General features: G+C 37.1%; 2 protein-coding genes across 2 annotated transcripts; both read left to right on the top strand.

Moving 5' to 3' along the window:
* Window positions 1-4,573: 4,573 nt before the first annotated feature.
* Window positions 4,574-5,751, top strand: LOC105954897 (uncharacterized). Its single transcript, XM_012978581.2, has 3 exons — window positions 4,574-4,973; window positions 5,097-5,229; window positions 5,337-5,751. Exons 1-3 carry the CDS (start codon window positions 4,574-4,576, stop codon window positions 5,749-5,751), a joined length of 948 nt encoding a protein of 315 aa, XP_012834035.2.
* Window positions 5,752-12,119: 6,368 nt separating this feature from the next.
* Window positions 12,120-12,797, top strand: LOC148771111 (uncharacterized). The gene has a single exon (XM_088817491.1). The coding sequence runs from the start codon at window positions 12,120-12,122 to the stop codon at window positions 12,795-12,797; it is 678 nt and encodes a 225-aa protein (XP_088673617.1).
* Window positions 12,798-14,248: the final 1,451 nt, after the last annotated feature.

Raw genomic sequence — 14,248 nt, 5'->3', positions numbered from 1 at the left:
AAAACCCAAAACAATAATAATAATGATGTTGTTGACAGTAATATTATTGTGTTTACAGTTATTTTACTGTCAACGACTGTAATATAATTACGTTGACTTGTCAACAAATCAAACAAAATAAAAAAATAACAAAAAATAAAAAATAATAATATTACGTTAATTTACTGTCAACGGCAGAACAATTACATAAATGTATTGTCAACGGCAGTACAATTACGTTAATTAACTGTCATTAACAGTATAATTACGTTAATTTACTGTCAGTGACAGCACAATTACGGTCGACGTTTAGCGGCGGACGTTAAAAAAAATTAAAAAAACACTAAAAAAAATCAACGTCGGAGACCGGCGGTCAACGCCTGAATCCGGCAGCGGAAAAAAACAGACCAGGAAAAAAAAAAAAAAAAAAAAAAGGTCAACGCCGGAAACCGACGAAAAAATCCGAAAGAGAAAAAAAAAAAGTCAAATTTGAATTTTTGTGGTCAAAATTGGATTTTTGTAGACAAAATTGATAAATTGAGGTTACAATTAAGAATTGGGTATAAATGGTTGGGGATAATATTATCATATACATGAATGTTTCCTTTATTTATAAATATTAAAGCGATGGACTTATTGGTGAAAGAGATATAGCCCCTACACCTAAAATAATAAATATGTTTAATTGGAGACTTACGTACAAAAACCTCCAATATTTATCATGCTACGCGTTCCGAAATTTTACAATGACTAGAAAGTAGAAACATATTATTTATCAAACTATATATTGATGATCAAAATAGAAATTCTTAAAAATGAATCTACATTTCGGTCAACGGGATTAAGTGGTACAACTTAGTTGCATTCTGTTGAAGATTATGCAAAGATAAAAAAATAGATTTTATTCTCTTCTATAGAAGATTGTATATAGATCATCAATTGATTGCCAAATCAATAATCCAATTTAACTAAGTTTTTTGCATTACACGGAAACACGTCGTATATATTATATTTGAGATGAAGTGGTTGACAACTTGTCCTGACTGACTTCAACTGCTTAAAATCATCTTTTTTTTTTTTACCCAATTAATACTTATCTCTAGTGTGGAAATCGGAATGAAATTTCTGAATTCTTCCAATTCCGATTCGAAAATATTCAGATTTGGAACCGTATTTTTCATCTCAATTTTTTATTTTCTCGAATGTGTTTGGTAAATAATCGGAATTGTATACATAAGTACCTGAAATCTGATTTTCGATTCGATTTTAGTTCCGCATATTTCGATTGGTTTTTGAAATATATAATATAATATTATGATATATTTTGTGATTCCATAATATAACTTATATTATATTTTATAGAAAAAAACACAAATACGAAAGAGTCAAGTAAATTAAAACCTTAAAAAATATTAATTGGTATAAAAAACTCTCTGTTGCATTTTTACTTATCAGAAAATCTATGTTTCAATTTGTTGTTCCTACATGTGATTTTATTTTATGCATTTTGTCGAACTCTCTTTTGGATTTTCTTGCATTTTCCTTCAAACTTTCCAAAAAGATAGAAAAATATAGTGAAAATTCTCATTATATACGAATTTGGAGCAAAAGATCATAATATAGTGAAAATTCCCATTATTTCCATTACATCCAAAATCCCGCTGATTCCGAGGCATTTCTAAATCGGAAAGAATTTTTTCAGTCCGATTTTTTTTTGGAATGAAAATTGGAATCCATTTTTCTACTTCCGAACAAAATTGGAATGTTTCCGGAAAGGCCATTTTCGATTCATTTCGTCCCATTTCCACCCATAGTCATTTCATTTATTCCATAATTTCCAGTAAATAGAAGACAATGAAAATGGGCGAATGATTAGTGAAGAATCCAAGATTTTTATCAAAGGCGTTCGAAACTGAATACGGTAAGAATATATATACGTAGTAAAAATAATGGGCTAAAAGTTAACACCAATTTTTTTGTTCTTATAATAGTATACACATAAAATATTACAAATTTCTAGAAATTTCGAAAATCATAAAATCATTTGTAAAATTTAGAAGAGTTTTGGAAAAAAGAAAAATAGAAATATTTTGAGAAAATTTTCTGAAAATGTTAAAAAGAGTGGTATGTAAAACTTAAATACTTCTAAAGTACTGTTTTGAATAATGTACCACTCGCTACAGTACAAATGAATTTCTACTGTCCAAGCTACAATTCACAGTATTCATATTTAATGCCTTAGGATTATTTTAGAGACCCTCTCATTTCAAAAATATATATAACTAACTACCATGTTGTTTATATCCTAGTGCAAACTCCCTCCATTTGGATAATAATTTGACATATCCCTCTAGCCCATCCTGAAGTACCCAGAATACCCTTTTAAATCAATTTTAAATCCTAGCCCAAATATCGGTATTTATCTTCCTCTCTCAATTTCCAGATCCAAATCCCGCCCCCAAGGTCTCTAACCGGCGATTTTGCTTTTGGGAATCATAACTCTCTCTCCGGTGGTCGGAATTCGATGGTTCAACTATCGTTGGATTCTCGTCGAGCTCTTTCTTTTGGTGGGTATTTTATTCAGTTTGGAGTGCTAGATCTGTTTCTGCATTTTTTTAGTTCGGCGTATTTCGACGACGGTGTTCATATACAAGAGGTGTAATTTGTTTTTTCGTCAGTCGGAATTTGACGGGCTACTCACCGTCGGATTTCTCTCGTCGGGATCTATATTTTGATGTCAATTTCATTCAGTTTTATATTTGCAGATCAATTTCTATATTTTTATGTTTTATTTTATTTTTATATTTTCATTTTTATATTTTCAGATTTATTTCTCTCGATCTCTTAGTGTTTGTTGTTTTTTGAGGATGTTTCTTTATTTTTTGTTCATTTGCACTAAAATATTTTCTTTGCTTTGATTTTGCAATTGCAGCTTAATGAAGGCCATTGATCCTTTCCTTGAATGTGTCAAAATTTTTGTTTGAAGTTACATCTGCTTTGTTCAACAGACTGTATACATTATTGTACATTACTATATATTACTATAGTAACATGTAGTTACATATGCATATGTTTGTTATCTTTTATTTGTATTTTATTGGTTTTGATGAGATTTATAATATAAATATTGAAATTTGTAAATTTTTGTTGTTGGGGTTTATGAATTTCTTTTGTATAAGCCAGTATTCATGTGTGTATATAAGTGATCGACTAAAAACATGGGCTAAAAAAAAGAACATAGCTACGCATTACTATAGTGACTACAGTTACATGTAGTTATTTTCAGTACAGTAAACATATTGATTTGAAAATTAAAAAAAAATTAAATCAAAAAAATTAAAAAAATTTAATTTAAATATATATATATATATATATATATATATATATATATATATATATATATATATATATATATATATATATATATATATATATATATATATATATATATATATATATATATATATATATATATATATATATATATAACAAACGGGTATATTAAAAAAAACTAATAATAAATAAATCAGCGAAAATGATAAATGCAGGACCAGAAATGTTGAATGCAGTTTGGCTGAAAATTTCATATAAGGGTAGTATAGTACTTTCACTTCTCTAGGGGGTATGTCAAAGGATGATTTGGGCTTGGATTTATTCCTAGTTTATGTGGTGGCTAGGGGGTTATGTAAAATAACTCCGAATACATTTAATTATATACTTAAGTAAATATATAGGGATCATTTGTTTCAAGGGGAAAATGGTTAGACACCCCTTATATAGGTGTGGATCTTAATTTCTAGATGATTATAGGTTTAAGTCCTTTAACCCAAAAAAATAATATAAATAAATTAATATAATTAGTACATAAAAATAAACAACTACCTGGTGAACGTCTCCCGAATTTCTGTTTTCTATGTGGAATTGTGGGACATAGTGAGACCAGGTGCCATCTTCGCTACGAGGATGCGTTCGTCGACCCAAGTGACAACCTTCCACATGGCGTTTGGCTACGAGCTACGTGGGATAATGAGAAAGGAAATCCTAGGCTCCCCTTGCAGGCCTCAAACCCTTGTTGAAAATCGTAATTCATATTTTCAATAATGAAGTTGGAACATCATTCAAAGGTGAAGGCTTGACTTGTAGAAGTTAAGAAGGTTTCTTGTAATTTGTTAAGTCTTTTACATTTCCTAAGAACTTGGGACTTGGAATGGAGTGTCTCTTTGTATCCATTCCTAGCCTATAAATTGTACCCAAGATGAGATTTGTAAGCAAGTAAGAAAGCAATAATAACAACTAAAAACTAAAAATTTCCAGCACTAAAAACCTCTCTTGTTCTTAAGTAATTCCATTGTTCTTCACTTAGTAAAAATCTCTACACCAATTCTTGGTGTTCTTTCTTAACACCACACTTCCGCATATTAAAAAATCCCAACAAATTTGGCATCAGAGCCAGCTTTCTTGGCTGGTCTCTCCACCCTTATCCGACAACCCAAACCTCTTTCAATCACCGAAATATATTTTCATCATGTTTGCACTTACCCCCAACCAAGTACCCATCTTCGACGGAGAACACTACGACTATTGGAGTAGTCAAATGCAAACTTTGTATATCTCTTTGGATCTTTGGGATATCTTGGAGAATACGTATGCCGAGCCACCAGAAGAAGCTACGAGTGAATCGTGGAGTGAAGCACAACAAAAAATTTACAAGGAGAATATTCAGAGAGATGCAAGTGCCTTGAGATATCTTCAACAAGGCGTGAGTAAAACCATTTTTCCAAGAATATTTGGAGCAAAAAAGGCAAAAGAAGCTTGGGATATTCTACAACAAAGTTTTAAAGGAGATGATAAAGTCACTTCTTTAAAACTCCAATCTCTTTGGAGAGATTTCGATAACATGGCAATAGAAGAAGGCGATGGAATGCAATCCTTTCTTTCCAAAGTTGCTGAAATCGTCAACCAAATTCGAAGCCTTGGTGACGTTATTGAAGAACGTAAAATTGTTTAAAAAATTCTAAGAAGTCTTCCGGCGAAGTTCGATCATGTTGTTGCGGCCATAGAAGAATCTAAAAATCTTTCCACCTATACCTTTAATGAATTGATGAGTTCTCTTCAAGTTCATGAGGAAAGGTTGAATAGGTCATCAAATCAGCCCGTGGATCAAGCTTTTCAGTCGAAACTTCATATTTCGGACAAGAAAAGTTCAAGATGGCAAGGTGGAAGAGGCGGCTTCAACAACAAAGGAAAAAGGCAAGGAAAATTCTTCAAAGGAGGAAAATAACAACAATCTGAAAATTCTTTTCGGGTTGTCGTATTTGTAAAAAATCGAACCATGAAACTAAAAATTGTTTCTTCAGATGCAAGAGTTGCAAGAATACGGACCACTCTTATTCTAAATGTCCAAGAAAAAATAAAGACGACAAAGACGAAGCAAACTTCTCCAAGCATGAAGAAGACCAACTCTTTTCTTGCATGAATGGGCAAAAAGAGTTCGAGAACGTGTGGTATGTCGATAGCGCATGTAGAAACCACATGTGTGGTGATCGTAGTATCTTTGTGGAGATAGATACTAATCACTATTCAAAAATAAAACTTGGAGACGGAAGCATTCTTGAAGCAAGAGGAAAAGGCGCAATTGATGTTAACAAAAATGGAGGCAATCAAAAGCTCATTAAAGATGTTCTTTTCGTTCCGAGCATCACTCAAAATTTATTGAGCGTCGGCCAACTCATGCAAAAAGGTTATCGGTTACTTTTTGACGATAACGCATAGTTGATAAGAAAACCAAAACTCATGTGATGACAATCCAAATGACATCAAACAAGGTATTTCCCTTTGTTATGTCGTTGGAAAGGGAAATGGCCTTCAAAGCTGAAAGTGTCGATAAATCCCATTTGTGGCATTTGAGATATGGTCATTTGCACAACAAGGGGCTGCAACTATTGAAGCAAAAGAGTATGGTTGTTGGCCTTCCATCAATTGAAAGAAAGGAGCAAGTTTGTGAAGGGTGCATTTTCGGCAAAATGCATAGGCTACCTTTTCCTAAAACTTCTTGGAGAGCCAAATTTCCACTAGAGCTGGTGCATTCGGACATTTGTGGTCCTACGAGGACTCCATCTCTCGGTAACAAAAGGTACTTCATTCTTTTTGTCGATGATTTTTCAAGAATCATGTGGATATATTTTTTGAGTGAAAAATCGGAAGCTTTTTCCATTTTTCTACAATTCAAAGCTCTTGTTGAAAATCAAAGTGGATTAAAAATCAAGTCTTTACGGACGGATCGTGGTGGTGAGTACGTTTCTCTACACACCATTCATGGAGTATTGCAAGAAAAACGGGATTCAAAGACAACTCACCGTTCGTAGAAGTCCACAACAAAATGGTGTAGCCGAAAGGAAGAATAGAACCATTGTCGAGATGGCGAGGAGTATGCTTCAAGGAAAAAGCTTGCAAAAACAATTTTGGGCTGAAGCTGTTCACACGGCTATCTACATACTCAACTGATCCCCGACAAAGGCGGTTCTAGATAAAACACCGTACGAAGCTTGGCATGAAAAGAAGCCAACGGTGGATCACTTGAAAGTTTTTGGCTGCATTGCCTACTCTCATATCTCAACTCCAAACCGAGACAAATACGATGAAAAAGGTGAAAAATTAATTCTTGTTGGCTACAGCGATGAGTCAGAGGGTTATCGTCTTTATAACCCCGAAACTAAAAAACTCATCGTGTCAAGAGATGTGATTTTTGATGAAATGGCCAAATGGAATAAGGAGGACAATTCTTCACCAAACTTGGTGTCAAATGATTCCTTAGAGTCACTTTTTGTACCGGAAGGGCAGCAACAAAATGGAAATGAAACTCCATTAACAAGTCCTCAAGGAACACCTCAAAGAACACCTGAAAGAAGTTCCTCAAGTTCTTCGAGTTCGGATTCCGAATCTCCTCCAAGAAAGGTACGATCATTGGAAGATATTTATGAGCACTGTGATATTGCTTTCTTTGGTTGTGAACCTCATAATTTTGAAGAAGCATCAAAAGAAGAAGTTTGGAGAAAAGCCATGGAAACCGAAATTGAAACAATTAAAAAAAATAAAACTTGGGAGCTTGTGGATTTGCCACAAGGCAAAGATGTAATCGGCTTAAAGTGGGTGTTCAAAACCAAAGTCAATGAAGATGGTTCTATCCAAAAACACAAGGCGAGATTAGTTGCAAAAGGCTATTCGCTGCAGCCCGGGATAGACTTCAATGAGACTTTTGCACCGGTAGCACGAATGGAGACAATTCGGTGTGTTCTTGCAATCGGAGCTCAATTGGGGCTGAATGTCTATCAATTGGATGTCAAATCCGCATTCCTTAATGGAGAGCTTAAAGAAGAAGTCTATGTTCATCAACCTCAAGGCTTTGAAGTTGCCGAAAAGGAGGAAAAAGTCTATCGTTTGAAGAAAGCTCTCTACGGATTAAAACAAGCACCACGAGCTTGGAATAGCAAAATCGATGGCTATTTTTGCAAGAATGGATTTCAAAAAAGTCCAAGTGAGCCCTCACTCTATGTAAAAAATGATGGTACTCAAGATTTTTTGATCATTTGTCTTTACGTTGATGATCTTATTTATCTTGGTACTAACGTGAAAATGGTGAAGGAATTCAAGAAAAATATGATGCAAGAATTTGAGATGTCCGATTTGGGACTCATGAAATATTTTCTTGGAATTCAAGTAAAACAATCCGAGGGAGAGATTTTTATCTCTCAAGAAAAATACGTTGATGATTTGTTAAAAAAGTTCAAGTTGGAAAATTGCAAACCCGTGGTAACACCTTTGGCGGTGAATGAGAAGTTGCGACAAGACGATGGCGCTGAAAAAATTGATTCAAAAATATATCAAAGTCTTGTTGGTTCGCTTATCTATCTCACAAACACAAGACCCGACATAGTGCACTCCGTTAGCTATGTTTCGCGGTACATGAGTGAGCCAAGCAAGCTTCATTTTGCAGCGGCAAAGAGGATCCTTCGATACCTTCAAGGAACAAAGAAGCAAGGGTTGAAGTACGAAAAAGAAGAAAACAATGCCTTGATCGGTTTCACGGACAGTGATTGGGCAGGTTGTTTGGATGATCGAAAAAGCACTTCGGGTTATGTTTTCTCTCTTGGTTCGAAGGTGATTGCATGGAGTTCAAAGAAGCAAAAGACGGTTGCTTTATCTTCAAGCGAAGCCGAGTATATTGCCGCGGCGGATGCCGCTTGTGAAGCCGTTTGGCTTAGGAGAATTCTTTCGGATTTGCAAGAAAAGCAAGTGCATGCTACGACTATCTTTTGTGATAACATGTCTACAATTGCAATGACTAAAAATCCAGTCTTTCATGCAAGATCCAAGCATATCGAGCTTCGACATCACTTCATACGTGATCTTGTTGAAGAAGAAGAAATCTCAATGAGATTCGTTAACACCAATGATCAAGCTGCTGATTTTCTTACCAAAGCCGTGACAATCGAGAAGTTTGAAAAGTTCAAGAAGAAGCTGAAAATTATGAATTAAGAGGGGGTGTTGAAAATCGTAATTCATATTTTCAATAATGAAGTTGGAACATCATTCAAAGGTGAAGACTTGACTTGTAGAAGTCAAGAAGGTTTCTTGTAATTTGTTAAGTCTTTTACATTTCCTAAGAACTTGGGACTTGGAATGGAGTGTCTCTTTGCATCCATTCCTAGCCTATAAATTGTACCCAAGATGAGATTTGTAAGCAAGTAAGAAAGCAATAATAACAACTAAAAACTAAAAATTTTCAGCACTAAAAACCTCTCTTGTTCTTAAGTAATTCCATTGTTCTTCACTTAGTAAAAATCTCTACACCAATTCTTGGTGTTCTTTCTTAACACCACACTTCCGCATATTAAAAAATCCCAACAACCCTACTATTCAGTCGAACAGTGAAGGTGGATCAAGAAACTCTGTGCGGGGGGCGAATATCTTTGGTTTCAATGCGCAACCAAACAACTACCAGATTCAACAGTGCACTCAAGTGGGGAAAGAGAATACGATGATTACACTAATGGATGAATCTAACTTGGTTACGACTGCGGTCCAACTTATCTCGACGAATGCGACAGGCATAACCCCAAGAAGGAAAGTGATGGTATCTAACAAAAATCGAAAGAAAAAACTTGAAGAATCCATGGAGGTAGAGAATCAGCGGGTCTGCAAGAAACAACACCTCACTCTTAGAGATGAGGAAACTAGCTCAACGGCGGAGACTGCGGGGCAGTCCCGCTGACAGCAATGAGTTGCCTGCTTTGGAATTGTCAAGGGTTGGGGGTGCCCTTGACAATTCATGTACTCGGAGACATTCTCCGAAAACATCACCCCGACCTCGTGTTCCTTTCCGAGAAGAAATCTACATCTCAACGAATTGAATACCTTAAAAGAAAGTGGAATCTTTTTGGCACATCGGTAGAGAAAGTTGGCAAGTCGGGTGGTCTTGCATTACTGTGGCGGAAAGAGATAGACGTCGATCTTCTCAGTTTCTCTTTTAACCACATAGACGTGATGGTATATGATAAGGACAAAGATTTGAAATGGCGGTTTACAGGCTTTTATGGGTTCGCGGATCAATCACAACGGTTTAAATCATGGAATCTTCTTCGAACTCTGCAGCATCAAAATAATTTGCCGTGGATGGTAGGAGGTGACTTCAACGAAATACTTGATAACGCTGAGAAGAAAAGAGGACCTCAAAAATCGCCGGCCAGTATTCGAGCTTTTCGGGATACCTTAGTTGATTGTGGGTTGGCTGATATTGGTTTCAATGGTGATCCGTTTACTTGGTCGAACAATCGAAACGAGCCTTACACTGTGCGGTGCCGGCTAGATAGAGTTTGTGCAAATTCAGAGTGGATTTCCATGTTTTCCGAGGCGCAAGTTTCACATCTCGATTACTCAGGCTCCGATCACTGTCCAATATTACTTTCCCATAATACTAATACGAGGAACACGACAAGAAGGCGACGACCATTTCGCTTTGAAGCATTATGGATTAGAAGAGAAGATTGTGAAGCAATTATTCAACAACAGTGGACGGGGAATAGTGAGCTTAACCCGGTTGAAGAAGTTCTGACCAAGACCAAAGAATGTCGGCTTTCTCTTCTCAGGTGGAGCAAAACCACCGTTAAACAGCCCCAGATGCGAATTGCAGAAATTAGAAAAAAGTTGAAAGTGCTTAAATCAGGACTTATATCAGAAGAGAACAAAGCGGAGGTGAAAGAGTTGCAAGCGGAATTAGAGAATCTCTATGTTGATACCGATATGTACTGGCGTCAAAGAAGCAAAGTTCAATGGGTTCACGAGGGGGATAGGAATACGAGTTTTTTCCATGCAAAGGCCACTACGAGGAAACGGATCAATACGGTTAAAAAAATTAAAGACAATTCAGGCTTCTGGAGAGATAAACCTGAGGAGATCGAAAAAGTGATTTCGGATTATTTCGAGGAAATCTTCAAGTCCACCGATCCAAGTGTTATTGAGATAGATGAGGTGTTGGAGTGCATTGAACCTCAGATTTCGGGTGATGCCGCCCAGAAGCTAACCCTCCCTTTTACCGAATCTGAGTTTGGTTCAGTGCACCCGACAAGGGGACTACGCCAAGGAGACCCACTCTCTCCTTACTTGTTCATATGTTGTGCGGAGGCATTGATTGCAATGGTGAACCGGGCGGTGGATAATGGAGAGGTGCATGGAATTCAAGTGGCTCCCTCGGCCTCCATTATATCGAATTTATGCTTCGCGGACGATACTCTCTTATTTTGCGAAGCCTCTCAATCGGAGTCCATGAAACTAAAACAAATCTTGAGCTTGTTTGCAAGAACTTCTGGCCAGGAGGTGAACCTTGAGAAGTCGACTATGACTTTCAGCCCGACAACGCCTCAAGCTACGAAAGAGGTTTTGAGCCAAATCTTGGGCTTCAAGGTGGTGGAGCGTCATGAAAAATACTTGGTAATGCCAATAAATATGGGTCGTACTCGGAAATAAATATTTAGCTATATTCGGGATCGAGTTTGGGCAAAAATTACCGGGTGGGGTGAAAAACAACTATCAAGAGCCGGAAAAGAGGTTTTAATAAAGGCTGTGCTCCAGGCAATTCCTACTTACGCGATGAGTTGCTTCCTACTTCCGCGTGGGCTCCTTGGTGAAATTGAATCGGCAATTCGACGATTTTGGTGGGGGTCAGGGACGAAGAGGAAATTGGCATGGTTAGCTTGGAAGCATTTGTGTCTGGGTAAAGAAGCGGGGGGGGGGGGGGGGGGGGGGGGGGCTTGGATTCCGCGACTTGCGTTCTTTCAATATGGCCTTGCTTGCCAAGCAAGCTTGGCGAATTGTTACTAAGCCGGAACTTTTACTGGCCAAGATTATGAAAGCGAGATATTTTCCCAATGGTTCATTCTTCACAGCAAACATGGGTTTTCGGCCATCGGCGACGTGGAGGAGTATTTTGGCAGCCCGACCTCATCTCCAAAGTGGCCTGAGAATTAGAATTGGAAACGGACAAGATACGGCAATTTGGGGTGACCCGTGGATTGTGGATGATTGCAATTTTAAGGTTCTCATGAAGCGACCTATTAACACGCCATTTCCGAATCGAGTTGCTGATATTGTTGACGCATTGACTAGGAAATGGAACGTGGCTCTAATCGATGAAGTCTTCTGGCCAATTGATAAACAGAGAATTCTTGCTATCCCGATTGGTACCATGCACGCACAAGATCGGTTCGTTTGGCATTTCTGTCCAAATGGCCAATTTTCGGTCAAATCATGTTACCGCAATATTCTTGCCCGACCAAGACAGCTGAACCAGAGGGAAGGAAACGCTAATCTCACAGGTTCTAGCGGTGAACCGAAGATGGATTGGAAAAAAATTGGAATTTACCTCTTCCGCCAAAAATTCGGATTTTCTTTAGAGAGCTTGCCTTGACATTATTCCAACGAACGTTGAGCTTTTCCGCAGGAAGATTCTTTCATCGCCTTTTTGTACTAGGTGCAACAAATGTGAAACGCTATCCCATATTATTCATGATTGTTGCGGAATGAAATAACTGTGGCAGTCGGCGCCGTTTGGTAACCTAAACCAATTTGAACAACCAAATTTCAGGATGTGGCTACAATATCTCATGCACTCGTTGGATAAGGATCTAGTACGGTGGGCGATTATTGTGATGTGGAAAATCTGGGATAATCGGAATAAATATCTGCACAATGAACCAATGATGAACTCTGAAGAAATCGTCAGGTGGAGTAAGTCGTACCTTGATGCATATAGCCATGCACAATTCCAACAGCCTTTGACCGCAAGGGAGGACCACCCATCAAAGTGGAAACTCCCATTCCCGGACCTCATCAAAATTAATGTTGATGCCGCTTTCCCTCCGGACCAAGATTACTACGTGACGTCTATGGTAGCTCGCGACCATAATGGCAAGTGCATTAGGTGGAGAAGAGAGTTGCATCCTGGGAGACCGCCACCAGCTGTTGGGGAAGCTCACGCAACCCTTCTTGCAATGCGTCTTGCGATTGAACTTGGGTGGCAGTCAATCATTATTGAGAGCGATTGTCTGCATATTACGGAGTCCCTTAAAGAAGGTGTGGCCACTTCAGCTCCTTGTGGTATTTTTATTGATGATTGTCTTACTGTTTTACCACTTTTTCAATGCTGCATTTTCTCGTTTGTCAAACGTACCGGTAACTGGTTGGCTAATGCCATTGCAAAAGCTACTGACCTTAATTGTAATGAAGGTTATCTCCTTCCCTTGAACTTGGCTATATTTGCCTAATAATAAAATTGGCTTCTTATCAAAAAAAAAAAAAAATAGTACATAAACATAAACACCCTTAATTTAAATAGAAAATATATCACATATATCACTCCCCCTCTCTCTACAATCTCACGTGTCTCTCTCCCCCTATATCTAATCTCTCATCTTTCTTTCCCTCTCTATCTCGTCTCTCCCCATCGCGTGTCTTTCTTCTTTTCTGTTTTCTTTTCCCGAGAAGCATCTTTTCGAAAAAAAAATCCGATCAATTTCTTTCTCTCTTCCCTTTCTCGATTCCAATGTTTGTTTTCTTTCCTTTTGAATTCTGACATAGCTGGAACCTTCAACAAACTCAAACCACATATTTTTCGTTTTGCTTTTTGGTTGTGAGACATGTTTCTTGTTCTTTGTTTGGAAAAATCGTTTGTTATTTTGGAGACCTTGTTTGTTATTTCTATTTAATTTCTTCTTCTCCCAATTGTTATGAAGGAAGGCAATTCAGAAGATTTACGTCCAATCTTGATGTTGGTTCTAAGGCAAGCGGCCCCCACCATCCTCGTTGAGGGCTTTGACTAATTGTGCTATGGGGATTAAGTATTTTTTTTCTTTTTGTTGTTTGCAATTTGCAATTTCATGTTGCACATTAGTCTTTATTTTGTTCCATTCTCTCAAATGTACAACTAGGGGATAAGTCGTTCTTTTCTATCTTTAGTTGTTTTCATTTTGGATTTTGCAATTTCATGTTACATATCGTTTTCTCTTTTTTGGAATTTTTTCTTCAGTTTGCTTGTACTAAAAGGCGAAATCTCTTACCCCCAGGGCCCCCATCCCTTGGCCCGACAAGTATTTGCTGGGGAATGTAAATCATGGTAACTCAACGGCCCGTGGCGAAGTCATAGGTAGTTTTATATTTGCAACTCAATAATGCAAATTCTGAATTTTTTTTTCAGTTTGCTGTTTGCATTTGGCGAAATCATTTATATTTTATTGTAAATCAAGGATGTGCATTTGCAGTGGGTGTGCGCGGGTCATAAACCCGCGGGGTCTAGCAAAATCCACCCTCGTCCCATCAACCAACGGTTCTTGATTTGAAGAAATCAACTTGTGGGTTTTCGAAGGGTTTAGAATAGACGGATCCATGGCGGGTTTATAGTAGGACCCAACCTTCACATGTCAAAACCCGTCATAATTTACTCATATTATTTTTTTAATAATTTATAAGTTTTATGCTAAACTATTTAGAAATTGAAATGAATAGCCAAACATAAAATCTTAAATTTAAACCAACGTGAATAACATCAATAATAAATATCAAGAGTAAATCAAAATTAATACGTTTTAACCATAAATCTATTAAAAGTAACTAAATCCAAAACTTTATAAGACAATATCTATAATAAAATAGAAAACTATATACAAAACGAGATGATATGGTCATTATATATATAAGTTTTGACATGTAAGAAATATTT

Source organism: Erythranthe guttata, chromosome 4, assembly GCF_056151865.1.
Source record: "Erythranthe guttata isolate IM_541 chromosome 4, IM_541, whole genome shotgun sequence".
In the NCBI taxonomy this organism is placed as follows: Eukaryota; Viridiplantae; Streptophyta; class Magnoliopsida; order Lamiales; family Phrymaceae; genus Erythranthe; species Erythranthe guttata.
Note: the sequence above shows the minus strand (reverse complement) of the source record. Positions and strands in the feature narration are given on the sequence as shown.